The 20,058-nt window shown below is 42.1% G+C and overlaps 1 protein-coding gene across 1 annotated transcript in view; it reads left to right on the forward strand.

The window, feature by feature from the left end:
- Window positions 1-20,058, forward strand: part of RASSF2 (Ras association domain family member 2) — a 75,588-nt gene that overhangs the window by 38,980 nt on the left and 16,550 nt on the right. The window contains exon 6 of the mRNA XM_040414463.1: window positions 19,449-19,612. Within this exon, the coding sequence (XP_040270397.1) occupies window positions 19,449-19,612 (164 nt within the window). The remainder of the gene's footprint in view (window positions 1-19,448; window positions 19,613-20,058) is intronic.

A 20,058-nucleotide genomic window follows, 5' to 3' on the forward strand; every position in this document is an offset into this window, starting at 1 on the left:
TAAGAAGGCTTTATTGAAAATAAAGCTGTAAAGCAAAAGTCCAAACGAATGGTGAAACCGAAGCAGAGTCTTTGAGAGGCCAGAGATCAGGAACCAGAAGGGTAGTCAGACGAAGCCAGGATCAGGAACCAGCAGGGTAGTCAGACGAAGCCAGGATCAGGAACCAGCAGGGTAGTCAGACGAAACCAGGATCAGGAACCAGAAGCAGCAGCAGTCTTAGAAGCATGTGAACACAGGAGGACCAAGCAAGGAACTGAAGCCACAGACCTCCTATATATATGAGCTAGGCATCCAGCTCCTCCCAGTGGGAAGGAGGAGCCGCAGGGTGGAAGGCTACAAGAAACCCAGAAACCAAGATGGCCGCCAGCACATGTCAAACGAAGGAGAACAGCAAGAAGGTAAGACCATGACAATATCCCACAAAAAGTATTTATTACCTGTCCACAGGGTAGGTGGTAAATGTGAACCGCTCGGACCTCCAGCTAACCAAACAATGGAGGGATCCCAAGTCCCTTCCCTGAATGTAGCTGTAGTGCAGGTCTGTTCACGGCTCCTTTCACATCTATGGGACTGACCTAGACAGCTCTCCATTCACCTTCATGGAATTGGCGGAATGGTAGACCAATATGAGCACCACTGCTTCATGCGACTCGGGAACCGGCAGTTCCCAATGGTTAGACCATAAGTGATTATTATTTAGTCTGACATTTATCACCTATCCCGTGGACAAGTAATGAATACTTTTCGTGAGATAAGCCCTGTAGCTCCTGCCAGCCAGACATTTGTGAAATGTAGTATTACATGGGGGCCAATCAGATGACGTCCATAGACTCTAAAGAATTTGTCTTTTCATGAGACAACCCTTACAAATGTAATATAGAACGCATGGAGTCGGCATATGCCCATAACTCCAGCCGTTCTAAGGATTTGGGAAATGAAATATGGGCAGCATGTGATGTGTGGTCACTTGTACAGCAGTAAATGCAAAAACACCCAAAGAACAATAGTAGACTTGTTTGTATGCAGTACTTAGAACTGTGTGTCATACAATGGGGGCGATTTATAAAAACGAGTGCAATGAAAAATAGCGTTGATCAAAGTGACCCTATGTATTTTATTTTCCTAAGGCCTCATGCACACAGCCGTGCCCGTACAGTGGGTCGGCAATATAGAGGCCCCGGATGTTTTTGCACTGCATCACTGACCCACTCAAGTTGAATGAGTCTGGATCTGTCTGCGACAACCTCACGGATGGTGTTCATGCTTTGGGGACCGTAAATTGCGGTCCCCAATGAATGGAACGGCCGGCAGACGTTTGTGAAGTAGCAATACTTATCTGTGTACTTAGCTGTGGAATTTCTGCAGCAGAACATCTGCAGCGTTTCTGCTTGCAGCAGGAAAAAAAAAATCACCATTTTATTCTTTGCATTGGAAGGGCTGAAATCTACGATGAAATTCGCAGTATAATTTGCGATGCTTTAGAATTAAAATCTGCGCTACAGGTCAGTTTCTGCTGCAGATTTTATTTATTTTTTGCCGTGTGTGAATGAGAATTGCTAAAAAGTCCCTCCCTTTGCAGGTACTGTACAATGCTGCAGACTTGCCGCATACAAATCTGCGACAGCAGACCCGCAGCTAATCGGTCCCATGTGAACCCAGCCTAAAATGTCTTGTTCGAGAGCCTGAAACATTAAACTAGCTGCAGGAAATGTTCTAAAATAAAAAAGATGATAACTTCCCGGTGCTCCAGAGGTTCCCACCAGTCTTTGTTTATTTTCCTGGAGTGATTTTGGGCTGAACCAGCTTGTGACTGCTGAAGCCAATGGTCGGCCTTAGCGGTGACAGTAGTCAACCGCTGAGGCCAATGTACCCAAATAACACTTTGTGAAATAACTTCTTCCCGAGACCATTAGTTGTGAGATCTCTGGCCACTCTCATTTTGCAAAAATAGTTATGTTATCAAAAACAGCTGCTGCCTAGTATCGCTCGATACTAGGCAGCAGCTGTTTTTGATTTATACGAATATCATATGCACCTGGCCTTTGTGGGAGGTATAAATAGGGGCTTATGGCTACATGTCACTTACCTCCCGACGAAGCTGAGGCGAAACGTGCGTCGAGGTTCCTATCCTGACCTGTGCTGCCTTTTTCACCCCCCATCATGTCCTGCGGTATACATTGATTTTATTACAACTATTTATCTGGCTCAGGTCACCCTTTCACTATAGGGTCTCGCACTGCTATTTCTTGAGGGGCTTACTTTTCTCTCTTAGCCTTTGTTGTATTTCTGTCCTTGGCTATTGTCTCTATTGGAGTGATAGGTTTCACCCTTTTGGGACTGGTATACTTTTATGTTATATATTGGGCCATATAGTTATCGATACTACCTCTACGACTGGATTATGTATGCATGTATAACTCAGTGGTGCTCGACATGTTTTACAACTTTTGGTGGGTGATAGTGGCATAGGCCAGTGGATTCTGGCATTTGCCTTTCTGCTGGTGTTCCCTGCTATTTCTATTTTTATGTACATTATGATATGTTATGAATTTATTGGAATAAAATAAATTATCTTTTTGATTATTTTGGGCATTTAGTCGTTGTTTGTTTGTAAACAACACTGTAGGTATATATTGGTTTCCAATTTTTGCCCAGATTTTTTGTTTTATATATTGAGGCTTGTTTTTGGTTTCGCCTTTGGACTTAGGGCTCATGCACAAGACCGTATATATTTTGCAGTCCGCAAAAAACGGATCCATAAAAAATACGGATGACGTCCGTGTGCATTCCGTATTTTGAGGAACGGAACGGCTGGCCCCTAATATAACAGTACTATCCTTATCCGTAATGCAGACAATAATAGGACATGTTCTATTTTTTGGCGGAATGGAAATACGGACATACAGAAACGGAATGCACACAGAGTGACTTCCGTATTTTTTTGCGGACCCATTGAAATGAATGGTTCTATATACTGTCCGCAAAAAAACAAAACATACCGGACACGGAAAGAAAATACGTTCGTGTGCATCAGCCCTTAGGGGGAGATTATCAAGACAGGCGCTCACTTCGCCAGTCTTGATATTCCATGCAGTCGGAGGCCTCCTCATAAATTAGGCTCCAGCTGTCCGTGCGCCTAAACAGAAATGTACGACAGCTCAGAGTTGCCATAGATTTCTGGCTTCAACTGAACCAGAGAACTGGCGTAAATGAGGATAAATTTGTCTTTGCTGTTGACCACGCCCTTTTTGGAAAAGTGGCCAGGATATTGTAAAAAACGCATATTAAAAGTCACAAATTCATAGCTTGCGACTTTTAAAGCCACTTTTCTGGAGATGATAAATCTTCCCCTATGTTCTGTTTCTAAACTGCTGTCCTTGTGACCTTTGGCTAAATTCTTGGCTGCATCCTGCTGACTACAGTACTGCCTTGTCCCTTCATCTCCTGCATCTCCACACTCCAGCTTACTTTGTAATATAGGACATTTAAGATGGCACAATCAGATTTGGCTATATATATATATATATATATATATATATATATATATATATATATTATATAGAAAGCCCCGAATTTCCTATAGAGGACACCCTACTTTTACCATAGACACTATGGGGGAGATTTATCAAACCTGTGTGAAGTAGAACTGGCTTAGTTGTCCACAGCAACCAATCAGATTTCATCTTTCAACTTTCCTAGCTCCTTTGGAAAATGAAAGGTGGAATCTGATTGGTTACTATGGGCAACTAAGCCAGTTCTACTTCACACTAGTTTGATAGGGGGATTTGCCAAATCCAATGATCATGATTTTGCTGGATACAACAGTGTAAGGCTACATGCACACGACTGCCTATTCTTGTCCGTTTTGCGGACAAGAATAGGACATTTCTTTTTTTTTTGCGGGCCCGCGGAACGGAGCAACGGATGCGGACAGCACACGGAGTGCTGTCCGCATCTTTTGCTGCCCCATTGAAGTGAATGGGTCCGCATCCGAGCCGCCAAAACGGCGGCTCGGATGCGGACCCAAACAACGGCCGTGTGCATGAGGCCTTATTCCCTGAGATATTTCACCATGATTTTTCCGAATACCACTCCCTGAGTATACCAGATACACACTCTGATTTTTGTTAAATACCAAACTAAGGATGAGCGAGTAGATTCTACCAGTTTGGAATTCATTCCAAATTTCCCAAAAAGTTTGGAATCTAAAGAATCCATATTTTTGTCATTCATTTTAGGCAAATTAGAGAGAGAGAGAGAAAGAGAAGGAGGCTGGTATGCCACTTTGGGTTTCTGAGTAATATATGTATGCGTTGTCTGGTGTGTGTTCTTGCTCATTATGGAAAGCGCCCAGTATGCGTAGTATGTGTGCAGAGTATTTTAGGCAAGAAGATGTCCCTTATGGTTTTCTGGTAAATATATTCAAACTAGCTTTCCTAAGACTATCTAATGCCAGCAGATTTAAGATATTTAGATTTAGATATTTAGAAACCCAGAGAAGCATTGACTGGCTTATGATGCTTCTCATGCATACTTGGCACCCGCCATTAGGAGAAATAATACCTCAACCAAGGCCTCTCAAGCAGCCAAGCAAAATTTTCTTTGCTCAGCTCTATTAAAGGTTAGTTAGTTAGGCTACTTTCACACTCGCGTTTGGTGCGGATCCGTCATGGATCTGCACAGACGGATCCGTTCAGATAATTCAACCGTCTGCATCCGTTCTGAACGGATCCGTTTGTATTATCTTTAACATAGCCAAGACGGATCCGTCTTGAATACAATTGAAAGTCAATGGAGGACGGATCAGTTTTCTATTGTGCCAGATTGTGTCAGTGAAAACGGATCCGTCCCCATTGACTTACATTGTGTGTCAGAACGGATCCGTTTGGCTCAGTTTTGGTGTCCGCCTCCAAAGCCGAATGGAGACTGAACTGATGCATTCTGAGCGGATCCTTTTCCATTCAGAATGCATTAGGGCAAAACTGATCCGTTTTGGACCGCTGGTGAGAGCCCTGAACGGATCTCACAAACGGAAAGCCAAAACGCCAGTGTGAAAGTAGCCTTAGGGCTCGTTCACACGACTGTATGTCTTTTTCAGTGTTTTGCGGGCCGTTTTTCCCGGATCCATTTTTCTTCTTTTTTTTTCTTTTTTTTCAGTAGTGTTTCCGGTTCCGTTCCGTTTTTCCATTCCATTTTTCCGTATGGCATATACAGTATACAGTAATTACATAGAAAAAATTGGGCTGGGCATAAAATTTTTAATAGATGGTTCCGCAAAAACGGAATGGATACGGAGGACATACGGAGTACATTCCGTATGTGTTTTTTTTTTTTTTTGCGGACCCATTGACTTGAATAGAGCCACAGAACGTGATATGCGGGCAATAATAGGACATGTTCTATCTTTCAACGGAATGGAAAAACAGAAATACGGAATGCATACGGAGTACTTTCCGTTTTTTTTTGGCGGAACCATTGAAATTAATGGTTCCGTAAATGGAACACAAAAAACGTTCGTGTGAACGAGCCCTTAGTTAGTTAGTTAGAAAGAATTGGGTTACTGGTATGACACTCACTTTTCCTTTCTTTTCAAAAAGGAGACTAGCTTGCAGAGAAGCGTTATGTGGGGACACATGTACAGCAATAGATTTAAAAAAATCTTATTATGTAAAGCACTGATTGAACAGCTTCAGGCAACCACCAAATGAGAATCTTATTATGAAAAAGCACTGATTGAATAGTTTGAGGCTACCACCAAGGGAAAAATGTATAAAAAAGGACTGTGTCTGCCACTAATGCACTATTTTATTATGAAAATTTACTGGAGGCTTCCACCAAAAACTTAGTAGATAAAAAATAGGGAAAATAGATTTGTGAAGCACAAGAGGTATGTATAAATATACATACTACAGATGAGCAAATTAGTTCTATCAATTTGGAATAAATCCTGAGTTTTCCCCTAAAAAATTGATTCTAACCAACCCAAATATTTAGCAGTTCATTTCAGGCAAATCAAGAGAGAGATCCACATGTGAAAAACATGTGCAATTAAAAAGCTGAGTGTTTCACAACTACGGCCTAGCTTTCCAATCATTGTTTAGCCCTTTAAACAAGCTTCCTTGCATAAGTAGAATAACAGCTGTTGCGGGACAAAAGCCTTTTATCAGAGCAAAGCGGACAGAATTGGCTTTTCTAGCTGTGAGGTCTTGGGGGACCTCTGGGTGGATACTATTTATATTATGGAGACCGCTTAGTAGTCTCTCTCTCTCTCTCTCTCTCTCTCTGTTGGAGTATTTGGAGCGTATTTTATTTTGGTAGAATCGATTTGCATCTAAATTAAACTTTTTCAAAAATATGGTGAATCGGACCAAAAATAATTTTTTATTTTTTTTAAAATTTCTATACCAAACCATAATTTTGTCAGATGGTACACCTTGAGTTTGCCACATATCACAATACAGTTATACCAGCGACCACGATTTTACTAGATGGCACACCTTGATGTTGAGAGACACCAGACTTAGGCCTATTGCACACGGACGTTTTTTTTCCCCGTGAATGGTACCGTATACGGAACCATTCATTTCAATGGGTCCGCAAAAAAAACGGAATGTACTCCGTATGCATTCCGTTTCCGTATTTCCGTTTTTCCGTTCCGTTTTAACATAGAACATGTCCTATTATTGCCCGCAAATCACAGTCCGTGGCTCCATTCAAGTCAATGGGTCCGCAAAAAAACGGAACACATACGGAAATGCATCCGTATGTCTTCCGTTTCCGTTCCGTTTTTTGCTGAACCATCTATTGAAAATGTTATGCCCAGCCCAATTTTATCTATGTAATTACTGTATACTGTATATGCCATACGGAAAAACGGAACGAAAAAACGGAACAGAAACGGAAACACAACGGAAACAAAAAACGGAACAACGGATCCGTGAAAAACGGATCGCAAAACACTGAAAAAGCCATACGGTCGTGTGCAATAGGCCTTAGGTTACCACGGTTTTGTCAAATTTCACACCCTGATGTTGTCATATTTTACTCCCTAGTGTTGCCAGATTTCAATCCCTGATGTTGCCAGATTTAACTCTTTGATCCACATCTTGATTTTGCCAGAACCCGCACCCAGTTCACTGCAATATTTTTTTTAGCTATGACACGCTGATCTTGCCACACGTAGTGCAATTTGCCAGATTTCTCACACTGATTGATTTTAGATTTCTTACAATGATTTTGTCAGAAATCATGCCACGATTTTGCTGCCAGACGTATCTCACCTGGATTTTGCCATCAGACTGATGTCACCCTGATTTTTTTTTACAGATTTCTCTCCTTGATTCATACCTTGATTTTGCCAGAACCCACATCTAGTTCACTGCAATGTTTGTTTTTTTGTTATGACACTGATCTTGCCACACTTGGGTTTACTGCAGATTACTCACACTGATTTTTCTAAATTTCTTAGAGTAATTGTACCCAAAATAATGTCCTGATTTTGCTGCAAGTCTTGTCTGACCCTGATTTTGCTGCCAGGCTTATCTCTCACTGAATTTGCCACCAGGTTTATCTCCCCCAGATTTTACAGACGGGCTTATCTTGCCCTGATTTTGCCAGATTTCACTCCTTGATTCATACCTAGATTTTGCCAGAACCCGCCCCCAGTTCAGTGCAATATTTGTTTCACATATGAGACACTGATCTTGCCACACTTAGGTTACTGCAATTTGCCAGATTTCTGAGACAGATTATGCCCAAAATCATGCCCTCGTTTTGTCATTAGCCGTATCTCACCCAGATTTTACCCCTAGAATTATCTTGCCCTGATTATGCCCCAAGACTTATTTCACCCTGATTGTGCCTGTCAGGCATTTCTCGTTCTGATTTTTGCCAGATTTCACGCCTTGATTCACACATTGATTTTGCCAGAACCCACACCAAGTTCACTACAATCTTTTTAGATAAGACACTCTGATTTTGCCACACTTAGGTTACTGCAATTTGCAAGACTTCTCACACTAATTTTGCTAGATTTCTTATACTGATTTTTGCCAGAAATTATGCCATGATTTTGCTGCCCTGATTTTGCCGCCATAATTTTATCACCCAGATTTTCCCCCCAGACTTATCTCGCCCTGATTTTTCCAACATATTTTTCTTGTCCTGAATATGCCACCAGGCTTAACTCACCCTGATTTTGCTGCCAGACGTATCTTGCTTTGATTTTGACCCCAGGATTATCTTACTCTGATTTTGCCTTCAGACTTATTTCACTCTTATTTTGCCGCCAGTATTATCTTGCCCTGATTTTTGCCAGATTTCACTTTTTAATTCACACCTTGATTTTGACAGAACTTGAACTCAGTTCACTGCAATATTTTTTTTTTTACATATAACACACTAATCTTGCCAGACTTAGGTTACCTTTTAGTATGTCATATTTCACACCCTGATTTAGCTAGATTTTTTTACACTGATTTTGCCACCAAAATTATCTGACCCTGATTTTGCCACCAGACTTATCTCACCCTGATTTCTCAACCATTGTTATCTCGCCATGATTTTGCCACCAAACTTATCTTATTGTGAATCTGCTTATCTTGCCCTGACTTTGCCACCAAAATGATCTCACCCTGATTTTTCTGCCAGACTTCTCACCCTGATTTTTGGACTATACTTATCTTGTCCCTGATTTTGCCCAAAGAATAATTTCACCCTGATTTTGCTGGCAGGCTAATCTCTCCCTGACTTTGTCTCCAGGCTTATCTCGCCCTGATTTTGCCCTCAGACTACTCGCCCTGATTTTGTCACTAGACTTATCTCACCCTGATTATACCCACAGACATGTCTTGCTCTTATTTTGCCCCCACACTTATCTCACCCTGATTTTGCCTTTTCACCCTGATTTTGTTGCTAGACTTATCTCATCCTGATTATGCCCCCAGACGTATCTTGCTCTGATTTTTGCCCCCAGACTTATCTTGCCCTGATTTTGTCGCCAGACTTATCTTGTCTTGATTTTGCCACCAAGTTTATCTCACCCTGATTTTGCCACCAAAATTATTTTACCATGATTTTTGCCAGATTTCACTCCTTGATTTACACCTTGATTGTACCAGAACCCACACCCAGTTCACTGCAATATTTGTTTTTAGATATGACACACTAATCTTGCCACACTTAGGTTACCACAGTTTTCCAGAATTCTCACACTAGTTTTTATAGTGAATTTTGCAAGAAATCATGCCCTGATTTTGTTGCTAGACTTATCTTGCCCTAAACTTGCTGCCAGGGTTATCTCGTCCTGATTTTGCCCCAGAATAATTTTTGTCTTGATTTTGTCACCAGGCTTATCTCTATTTTGTCTGCAGGCTTATCTTGCCCAGATTTTGCTTCCAGGCCTATTTCACCCTGATTTTGCCACCAAAGTTTCCTCACCATGATTTTGCCTCCAGACTTATCTTGCCCTGATTTTTCCTTCAGGCATATCTCACTCTAATTTTGCAGCTAGACGTATGTCACCCTTATTATGCCCCTATATGTATTTTGCTCTGATTTTGCTCCAGACTTACCTCGCCCTAATTTTTCCTCAGGCTTATCTAGCCATGGTTTTGCCACTAGGTTTATCTTGCCTTGATTTTGCCTCCAGGAATATCTCATCCTGATTTTGCTCCCAGGCTTATCTCAGCCTGATTTTGCCCCCAAGATTTCTTGCCTTTATTTTGACCACATATTTCTCACAGTTATTATGCCCCCTATATTTCTCACCCTGATTTTACTCCAAGACTTATCCCGCCCTGACTTCCACTAGACTTATTTCACTCTGATTTGGCTTCCAGACTTATCTCGAGCTGATTATGCCCCCAGACTTATCTCACCCTGATGTTTTCACGAAACTTATTTTGCCACCAGGATTATCTCACCATGATTTTTCCACCAAGTTTACCTTGCCCTGATTTCCTGATTTTGTCACCAGGCATATCTTGCCATGATTTTGCCGCAAATGTTGTCCCGTCCTGATTTTGCCCCTAGTTTACTCTTGGCCAGATTTTGCCCCCATATTTATCTTACCCTGATTTTGCCGACAGACTTATCTCGACTTGAACTGATGTTTTCACGAAACTTATTTTGCCCTGATTTTGCCACCAGGATTATCTCACCATGATTTTTCTGCCAAGTTTACCTTGCCCTGATTTTGTCACCAGACTTATCTCGCCCTGATTTTGATCCCAGAATAATTGCCCCCAGACTTCTCGCTGTGGTTTTGCCCTCAGATTTATTTCTCCCTGAATTTGCCACCGGACCTATCTTGCCCTGATTTTGCTGTCAATATTCTCTCACCCTAATTTTGTCTCCGAATAATTTCACTCTGATATTGTCAGCAGGCTTATCTCTCCCTCATTTTGCCTCCAGGCTTATCTCACCCTAATTTTGAATCCAGGCAAATCTCGCCCTGATTTTGTCAGCAAAATGTACTCGCCCTGATTTTGCCTCTAGACTTATCTTGCCCTGTTTTTGCAGCTAGACTTATCTTGCCTGATTTTACCACCAGACTTATCTCGCCCTGATTTTGTTGCCAAAATTTACTCACCCTGATATTGCTCCCAGACTTATCTCACTGTGGTTTTGCCCCCATATTTATTTCTTCCTGAATTTTATACCAGGCTTATCTCACCCTGATTTTACCTCCAGGCTTATATCACCCTGAATTTGCCTCCAGGCCTATCTCACCCTGATTTTCATTCCAGGTATATCTTGCCCTTTTTTTTATTGCAAAAAATTTCTCGCTGTGATTTTGCCACCAAGCTTATCATGCCCAGATTATGCCACTAAACTTGCCTCACTCTGATTTTGCTCCCAGACTTATATCTGATTTTCTGCAAGGTTTATCTTGCCCTGATTATTATGCCAGGCATATCTCGCCCTGACTTTTGCCCCCTCACTTATCTCGCCCTGATTATGATCCCAGAATAATCTTGCCCTGATTTTGCCGGCAGGCTTATCTCTTCCTCATTTTGTCTCCAGGATTATCTCTGCTTGATTTTGCTTCCAGGCATATCTTGCCTTGATTTTGCTGCCATAAGTATCATGCCCTGATTTGTACACTAGACTTATCTTGCCCTGATTATGCCCCCAGATGTATCTCGCCCTGATTTTGCCTCCAGATTTATCTCGCCCTGATTTTGCTGAGCAGATCTCCCTCTGATTTTGATGTTGTACTTATCTCACCCTGGTTTTGCCCCAAAACTCATCTCGCCCTGATTTTGCTTTCAGGCAAATCTCGCCCTGATTTTTCCACTACATCTTGTTCTGATTTTGCCACTAGACGTATCTTGTCTGGATTATGCCTGTAGACTTCTCGCTCTGATTCTGCTGCCAGGTGTATCTTGCCCTTTTTTTCCCACTAGACTTATCTTGCCCTGATTATGCCCCCAGACTTATCTCTTCCTGATTTTGCTGCCAGACTTCTCGCCTTGAATTTACCCTAAGTTTATTTCACCCTCATTTTGCCGCCAGACTTATCTTGCCCTGATTTTGCCACCAGAATGATCTCTCCATGATTTTTCCACCAGGTTTACCTTGCCTTTTTGCAGCTATTTTTTTCTTGCCCTGATTTAGCCACCAAAACTATCTCAACCTGATTTTGCCGCTAGACTTATCTCATCCTGATTTTGCCCCCAGACTTATTTTGCCCTGATTTTGCCACCAGGCATATCACGCCCACATGTACACATGAATTCAGCATGGTGCATTGTCCTACTAAGCTGTGGAATGCTGGCTCACAGCTCCTCCCTCATGCCGCACTGCTGCAAACTAACCAGAAGCAAAGGAAGTCAGAGGAGCAGTGGGGCAAGTAGGAGGAGGCAGCACCAGACTGCAAGTAACATGTGCCAAGAGATTTCCCTTGCAGTCCTGTGATATCTATAGTGTTACATAGTACTGCAGGGAACATCTACTAAATTATTTGTAGCAAGAGAGTTATTGCTGTTTAACTGGGGCATTACATAGGGCTGTAGGGAACCTCTAGTACATACTGTATCTATACCCATAGGGTAATCACTGTGTTCTTTGGGGTTTTACATAGGACTGCAGGAAACATCTACCACATTTTATGTACCCAGAGAGTTATTACTGTCTGTTTCACATTTTAGTTGACAAATCCGTCAGACTGTTATGGCTGTAACAGCCTGTCGGATCTGGCATTGCCGTATGCTGGCGAAATGCTGTCCGGCCATATTAACTATAATAGGGTCCAGTGGAGATCCAGCTGAAACCCAGCAAATATGCAGAGAATCCGCTAGATAAATGTTTTTTATTCGGCTGATTTACGGCATTCTAAGCCGAAACGGCCTGATTAAAAGCTGTCCCAGCAGTGTAGAATATTCTGGGGTATTACATAAGACTGCATGTGACATCTACTACATTTTTTGAATAATGTTTTAGATGTCACCTGCAGTCCTATGCAACACCACTGATAACATCTGAGTACAGATAATGTAGTAGATGCAACCTGGATGTACTGTTCCTGAGATGTAACCTATGTAACGGCAAAGATAACAGAGTAAGCGTTCTCTGACTACAGAAAATTTAGTAGATGGTACCTCAAATAACATAAGTTAAAGGGGTTTTCCAGGACTAACATATTGATGGCCTATCCTCACAATAGGTCATCAATGTGAGATTTGCAAGGTCCAACTCAGGGCACCTCTGCCCATCAGCAGTTTGAGGAGACCGTGGTGCTCCAGTGAGAGCTGCAGCCTCCTCGCTGCTTACCAAGCACAGCGCTGTCCATTGGATAGTGGCTGTGCTTGGTATTGCAGGTCATGGGACTGAGCTGCGCCTAGGCCAAGTGACTGATAAATGTAATGTCACATGGCCTAGGAAAAGGCTGCAGGGATCACAGAGTACTGCAGCCTCTTCATACAGAAAAAAACCCAAAAACTATTGGGTGGCACAAAGAAGAGTGGGGGACTGTCAGCGGAAATGGAGGGGCTCGAGTTGGGTAGAAAGCCCTGGGCCTATAATGCACTCAATCTGCCCCTGGCGCTACCTGTTAACCGCTACCTGTTAAACGACTATCACTAGAGAGGTACATCTCATAATTTCTGACAGATGGAGAAGGTGCGTACATGGTTGTCGGACCTCCACCGATCCGATACTGATGGATAGGTCATCAATATCAAAATCCTGGGAAACCCCTTTAATAAATGATAGCAAAGTCTATGTATTTTGCTAAATTGTAAGATTTATTATACATTTTAATAAATTGTATAATAATATACAAAAGATCAAATATTGTTATCTCAACATAAGTAAGACTTTACATGGCTGCCCTTCCTATGTAAAAGTGGCAATAATAGTACGTTATAAATTACACTCCAGTCACTTGTGCCGCAGACATTACTGTCACATGACACTAGCATTACTGCGATAACGCGTTCAGCTGGTGCTTCCTTATGAATTATACATGGTGTGACAGTGTGCTGGTCGTAGCTTGGGCATGTGAATAATTCAGGAATGTGTTCTAACATTGGCGCTGTATGTCTGCTGAACATGGTGCTCATCGCAACCTTCATCCAGAAGTTTTACCCACATAACGGTGCACACACAATACATGTACATGTATAAAATAAAGTCTGGCTTTAGGACTGTGTGAACAGCTTCAAAGCACTAAAAATCTTAATATGAACTAGTGTCTATAACGGGCGTTGCCCGGATGTACATACATATATATATATATATAAACATTTTTTAATGCTATTTCTTACCTAGAAATACTCATTGTTGTCTTTGGCCCAATTAGTGAGCTAAAACACCCCCCATTTATAAATCATTTATATAAAAAAAAAAAAAAAAAAAGATTTTCCTTTAAAGGCTGCCATAAGCAATAGTGCATTGTTAGCCGAACCCGTCACCAAGGCCCCTTTCACACGAGCGAGTATTCCGCGCGGATGCGATGCGGGAGGTGAACGCATTGCACCCGCACTGAATACTGACCCATTCATTTCTATGGGGCTGTGCACACGAGTGGGGATTTTTACGCATCACTTTTGCGTTGTGTGAAAATCGCAGCATGCTCCTCTTTGTGCGTTTTTCACGTAACGCAGGCCCCATAGAAATGAATGGGGTTGCGTGAAAATCGCAAGCATCCGCAAGCAAGTGCGGATGCGGTGCGATTTTCACGCACGGTTGCTAGGAGACGATCGGGATGGAGACCCGAACCTTAATATTTTCCCTTATAACATGGTTATAAGGGAAAATAATAGCATTCTGAATACAGAATGCATAGTAAAACAGGGCTGGAGGGGTTAAAAAAAAATAAAGTCATTTAACTCACCTTTATCCACTTGCTCGCGATGCCCGGCATCTCCGTCTGACTCTTTTACTGTCTAGGACCTGTGGAGAGCATTAACTATAGTTTAAGGACCTGGGATGACGTCACTCTGGTCATCACATGGTACGTCACATGATCTTTTACCATGGTGATTCACCATGGTAAAAGATCATGTGACGTACCATGTGATGACCAGAGTGACGTCATCCCAGGTCCTTAAACTATAGTTAATGCTCTCCACAGGTCCTAGACAGTAAAAGAGTCAGACGGAGATGCCAGGCATCGCGAGCAAGTGGACTAAGGTGAGTTAAATGATTTATTATTTTTTTTAACCCCCTCCAGCCCTGTTTTACTTAGCATTCTGTATTCAGAATGCTATTATTTTCCCTTATAACCATGTTATAAGGGAAAATAATACTATTTACAGAACACCGATCCCAAGCCCGAACTTCTGTGAAGAAGTTCGGGTTTGGGTACCAAACACGCACGATTTTTCTCACGCGAGTGCAAAACGCATTACAATGTATTGCACTCGCGCGGAAAAATCGCGGGTGTTCCCGCAACGCACCCGCGCATTTTTCAGCAACGCCTGTGTGAAAGAGGCCCAATAGTTTAACCCTTTCAACTCCAGGGGATTTTTCGTTTTTGCGTTTCCGTTTTTTACTCCCTGCCTTCCCAGATCCATCACTTTTTTTATAAATTTTTTTTTTCCAGTTGACATAGCCGTATGTTTTTTTTTTTTATGGGACTAGGTTGTATTTTTTTATGGCAGTGTTGGCATCATTTAATATTGCATACAGTGTATTGGGAAGCTGGAAAAAATCCAAATCCGTTGGAATTGGAAAACCCTCCCCATAATTCTGACGGTTTTATAGGTTTTGTTTTTACAGTGTTCCCTCTGTGGTAAAACTGACCAGTTACCTTCGTTCTCTTGGTCAGTACAATTACAATGATACCATGTTTTTCTTATTTTAACTTTGGGAAATTATTTTTTTATTTCATCATATTCTGACCCCATAACTTTTTTTTATATTTACATCTACAGAACTGTGTGAGGGCTCATTTCTTTGCTGGGCAGTTTTTATTAATACCATTTCGGAGTGTGCATGATTTTTTTTTTTGATCACTTTTTATCCAATTTTTTGGGGAAGGTGAAGTGACAAAAAAAAAAAAAAAAAAGGCAAATTGCCATTTAGATTAACAGTGTTCATTGTACAGGATAAATGCATTTATATTTTAATGGGCCAGGCATTTTGGGACGGGGCGAGCTGGTGCATTTGGGGAAAATGCACTTTCTCAGGGGGCAATTCCTTTCACAGAGGAATTAGAAAAAGAGCAAGCAGCAGATGGCGCAATACAGATTTTTGACAAAATTTTTATTTCATGCAATTACAAATTTATTAAGATCCAGGAGCTGGTTTGAAAAATGTAGAATATTTTTTATGGGGACAAACCCTTTAAAGAAAATGAAAATACTTAAATATTACTTTATTCTAATATATAAAGCTGAGTGTGTGTGTGTATGTCCGCTAAAGGAATCTGTACCGTCGCATTTACAATCACGAAATTTGGCACACAGGTACATCGGGTGTCCGAGAAGGTTTTAAACCAGGTCTCAGCTCTCTAGGATGTACCGTTCCTGAGATATTCCCCAAAAATGCATTAGCCAATAGAAGCTTGGTCACATGACCCTTATCAGCCAAAAGAAGCTCGCAGGTCCTCCAGCCTCCACATACAGTTTTACTCCAGGTTTCCATAACAACCTAGCCATTTTTCTTCACTGCTATAGGAGAGCTTTAAAGGAAATCTGTCACCAGGATAATCGCTATTGAAATAAAGCTATGGCCTAATAGCACTTAGTACCTTATTTCCAGATGTGCCTTTGTTTGAGCAACAGATGTTTTTATCCTCTGAAAATCCAGTTTATTTGATATGCAAATTAGCCAGTAAGGTGCCCAGAAGGGCGTCACTCTTGCAGAAAGAAGCCCAGACACGCCCCCTGCCGCAATGTGTCCACCCTCAAAAGACTTAACCCCCCCCCCCCCCAGGTCCTGTGTTAAGCCACACCCCTGGTCTGGTTAGGACACGCCCACTCCTGAGCCGACGGGGATTGAAGAAATAAAGGTAAAAATCAACTTCTGTCAGCTGCAGAAGTGGGAGGGAGGGTGACTTTTTCCCTGCAGCTCACAGACAGTACAGTGCTGCTATCTTAGAGTAAGCTGTTCAAAAAGACACATCCCTGATCCAGTAAAGGCCACTGTTAAGGGGGTGGTATGCTGTGAAAGTCACTGTTAAAGGGCAAGGCAGCTATAAAGGTCAAAGTTAAGGGGGTGGACTGCTGTGGAGGTCCAATTTTAAGGGACGGGGCACTGTGGGGGGACGGGGGTCAGTGTTAAGGGGTGGGGGCTGTGGAGGTCACTGTTTTGGGTGCGGAGTGCTGTAGATGTCACTGTTATAGTGGACAGTGTTGATATCTTTTAACGACACACAAACATTAAATAAAATAAATTAAATATATAGTACAGACCAAAATTTTGGACACACCTTCTCATTCAAAGAGTTTTCTTTATGTTCATGACTATGAAGGCATCAAAACTATGAATTAACACATGTGGAATTATATACATAACAAACAAGTGTGAGACAACTGAAAATATGTCATTTTCTAGGTAAATATGTCATATTCTAGGTTCTTCAAAGTAGCCACCTTTTGCTTTGATTACTGCTTTGCACACTCTTGGCATTCTCTTGATGAGCTTCAAGAGGTAGTCCCCTGAAATGGTTTTCACTTCACAGGTGTGCCTTGTCAGGTTTAATAAGTGGGATTTCTTGCCTTATAAATGGGGTTGGGACCATCAGTTGCTTTGAGGAGAAGACAGGCGGATACACAGCTGATAGTCCTACTGAATAGACTGTTAGCTGCTTTTTTCTTGCCATAATACAAATTCTAAGTAAAGAAAAACGAGTGGCCATCATTACTTTAAGAAATGAAGGTCAGTCAGTCAGCCGAAAAATTGGGAAAACTTTGAAAGTAAGGGCTATTTGACCATGAAGGAGAGTGATGGGGTGCTGCGCAAGATGACCTGGCCTCCACAGTCACCGGACCTGAACCCAATGGAGATGGTTTGGGGTGAGCTGGACCGCAGAGTGAAGGCAAAAGGGCCAACAAGTGCTAAGCATCTCTGGGAACTCCTTCAAGACTGTTGGAAGACCATTTCAGGGGACTACCTCTTAAAGCTCATCAAGAGAATGCCAAGAGCGTGCAAAGCAGTAATCAAAGCAAAAGGTGGCTACTTTGAAGAACCTAGAATATGACATATTTTCAGTTGTTTCACACTTGTTTGTTATGTATATAATTCCACATGTGTTAATTCATAGTTTTGATGCCTTCATAGTCATGAAAATAAAGAATACTCTTTGAATGAGAAGGTGTGTCCAAACTTTTGGTCTGTACTGTACCTGAGCGAAGCCAGGTCCTTCAGCTAGTTATAAATATATTCCCAAATACCTTTCATTAGTTATAATGGCTCATTTTGTCTATGGAGCAATCATTAGGAGAAATAAAATGGCCACCGTCCTATTACTACACAAAAAACCTGTATTAATCAGGCGGTGGCGGTTTTGGACCCCAACGAGTTGATATTAATGACTTATACTGAGGATAAATCGGCAATATCTGAAGCCTGTGCAACTTCTTTAAAGGGCATCTGTCAGCAGATTTGTCCCTATGACACTGGCTGACCTGTTACATGTGCACTTGGCAGCTGAAGGCATCTGTGTTGGTCCCATGTTTATATGTGTCCTCATTGCTGAGAAAAGCGGTGTTTTAATATGTGCAAATAAGCCTTTAGGAGCAACAGGTGCGTTGTCATTACACCTAGAGGCTCTGCTCTCTCTGCAACTACCCCACCCTCTGCACTTTGACAGGTGTGGTATTTTTTTTTACTGCCTGGCCCTGTCAATCAAAGTGGAGAAGGCACAGCAGTTGCAGAGAGCAGAGCCTCTCTGAGTAACGACAACACCCCGGTTGCTCCTAGAGGCTCATTTGCATATAATAAAATATTTTTTTTCTCAGAAATAAGGGCACATATTAACATGGGACCAACACAGATGTGTTCAGCTGCCAAGTGCACATGTAACAGGTCAGCCAGTTTCATAGGTACAAATCTGCTGAAAGATAGCCTTTAAGGCCCTTCTAGGGACTGAATACGAATACATTAAAGAATTAAACATGTCTACTTTCAACATGGAAAAGGGAAACGTTAATATAGGACACCTCTGTACAGTTCTGTTATTGGCATTTTCCTTGTGATATTTGCATTGCTATACTGGCAGGTTTTAGGGCATGTTAACATGGCATTATTCGTGCCATTCTAATCTATATTAAGGCTACATGCACACGACCGTGCCATTTTTTGCAGTCCGAAAACCGTGGATCCGCAAAAAACGGAAGCCACCTATGTGCCTTTTTAGCAATTAACGGAACGGGCGGCCCATTGTAGACATGCCTATTCTTGTCCCCAAAACGGACAAGAATAGGACATGCTATATTTTTTTTTGCGGGGCCACGGAACATTGCAACGGATGCGGACCCAAACCACGGCCGTGTGCATGAGGCCAAAAGTAAAAACCTTTACAAAACTCTGCTGTGATTAGATGTGAATATCACATTATCACCTTTCACCCATTATATATATATATGTTAAATGGATGGGAAACATGTGATGTGAACCCAGCCTCAGATCAACGGGGGCGTTGCCGACCCACCTAGAGGCTCTGCTCGCTCTGCAACTGCTGCACCCTCTACACTTTGATTGATGGAGCCAGGCATGATGATGTTTTCTGTCGACAGGACTTTATTTTCCGTCCAGCATAATGGAAACCATCGGATCCGTTATGCTTGCCCATAGACTTAAATTATGACGGATCAAAACGGAATGCCTCTTAAAGGCATCTTGAAAGCCCATACAAAATGGATACAAAAAGCATATTGGAAAATTTAAAACTTTTCATTACACAAACACTATAATTTATTTGCTGAAATCTCAACATCCCTTAAAAAAGGGGCTCTACCCAACAAGCATGTGTGACCATGTGTCTTTTTGACTTCCAGATGATAAAGATGAGGATAAAGCCTCTCAGGATGAAGCTCCTCAGCTGATGCGTACAAGGAGTGATGTTGGAGTACGGCGTAGGGGTAACCTCCGCACCCCAGGAGAGCAGAGGCGGATCAGACGTCATAGGTTTTCAATAAATGGGCACTTTTACAACCACAAGGTGCAGTATTCATTTTAATATCTTCTGTGTAGTAGAAGCGTGATGAATGATTTGTGTGCGAACACACGATAGGGTACCTCTTTGGCGCACAGGGACGACCACGATTCAGAGTTTTTTTTGGTATAAATGCTATTTATTGTTCAGTGGACAAGACGTTTCGGAGTTTATAACTCCTTTCTCAAGTCTGGGTGGAGATTGTAGGATGAGTCACCACGCCGGGACAAATCCTTTTCCCAGTGCAAGGTCCCAACGGTCCACCTCGTGTCTCCTTATCCAGGGCCGGTTACTTCCGCCTAGCTGGGACTCCGAAACGCGTTGTCCACTGAACAATAAATGGCAATTATACCGAAAAAAACTCTGAATCGTGGTCGTTCCTGTGCGCCAAAGAGGTACCTATCGTGTGTTCGCACACAAATCATTCATCACGCCCTCAACAGTCCCTAGGA

Source organism: Bufo bufo, chromosome 1 (genome assembly GCF_905171765.1).
Source record: "Bufo bufo chromosome 1, aBufBuf1.1, whole genome shotgun sequence".
Lineage (NCBI taxonomy): Eukaryota > Metazoa > Chordata > Amphibia > Anura > Bufonidae > Bufo > Bufo bufo.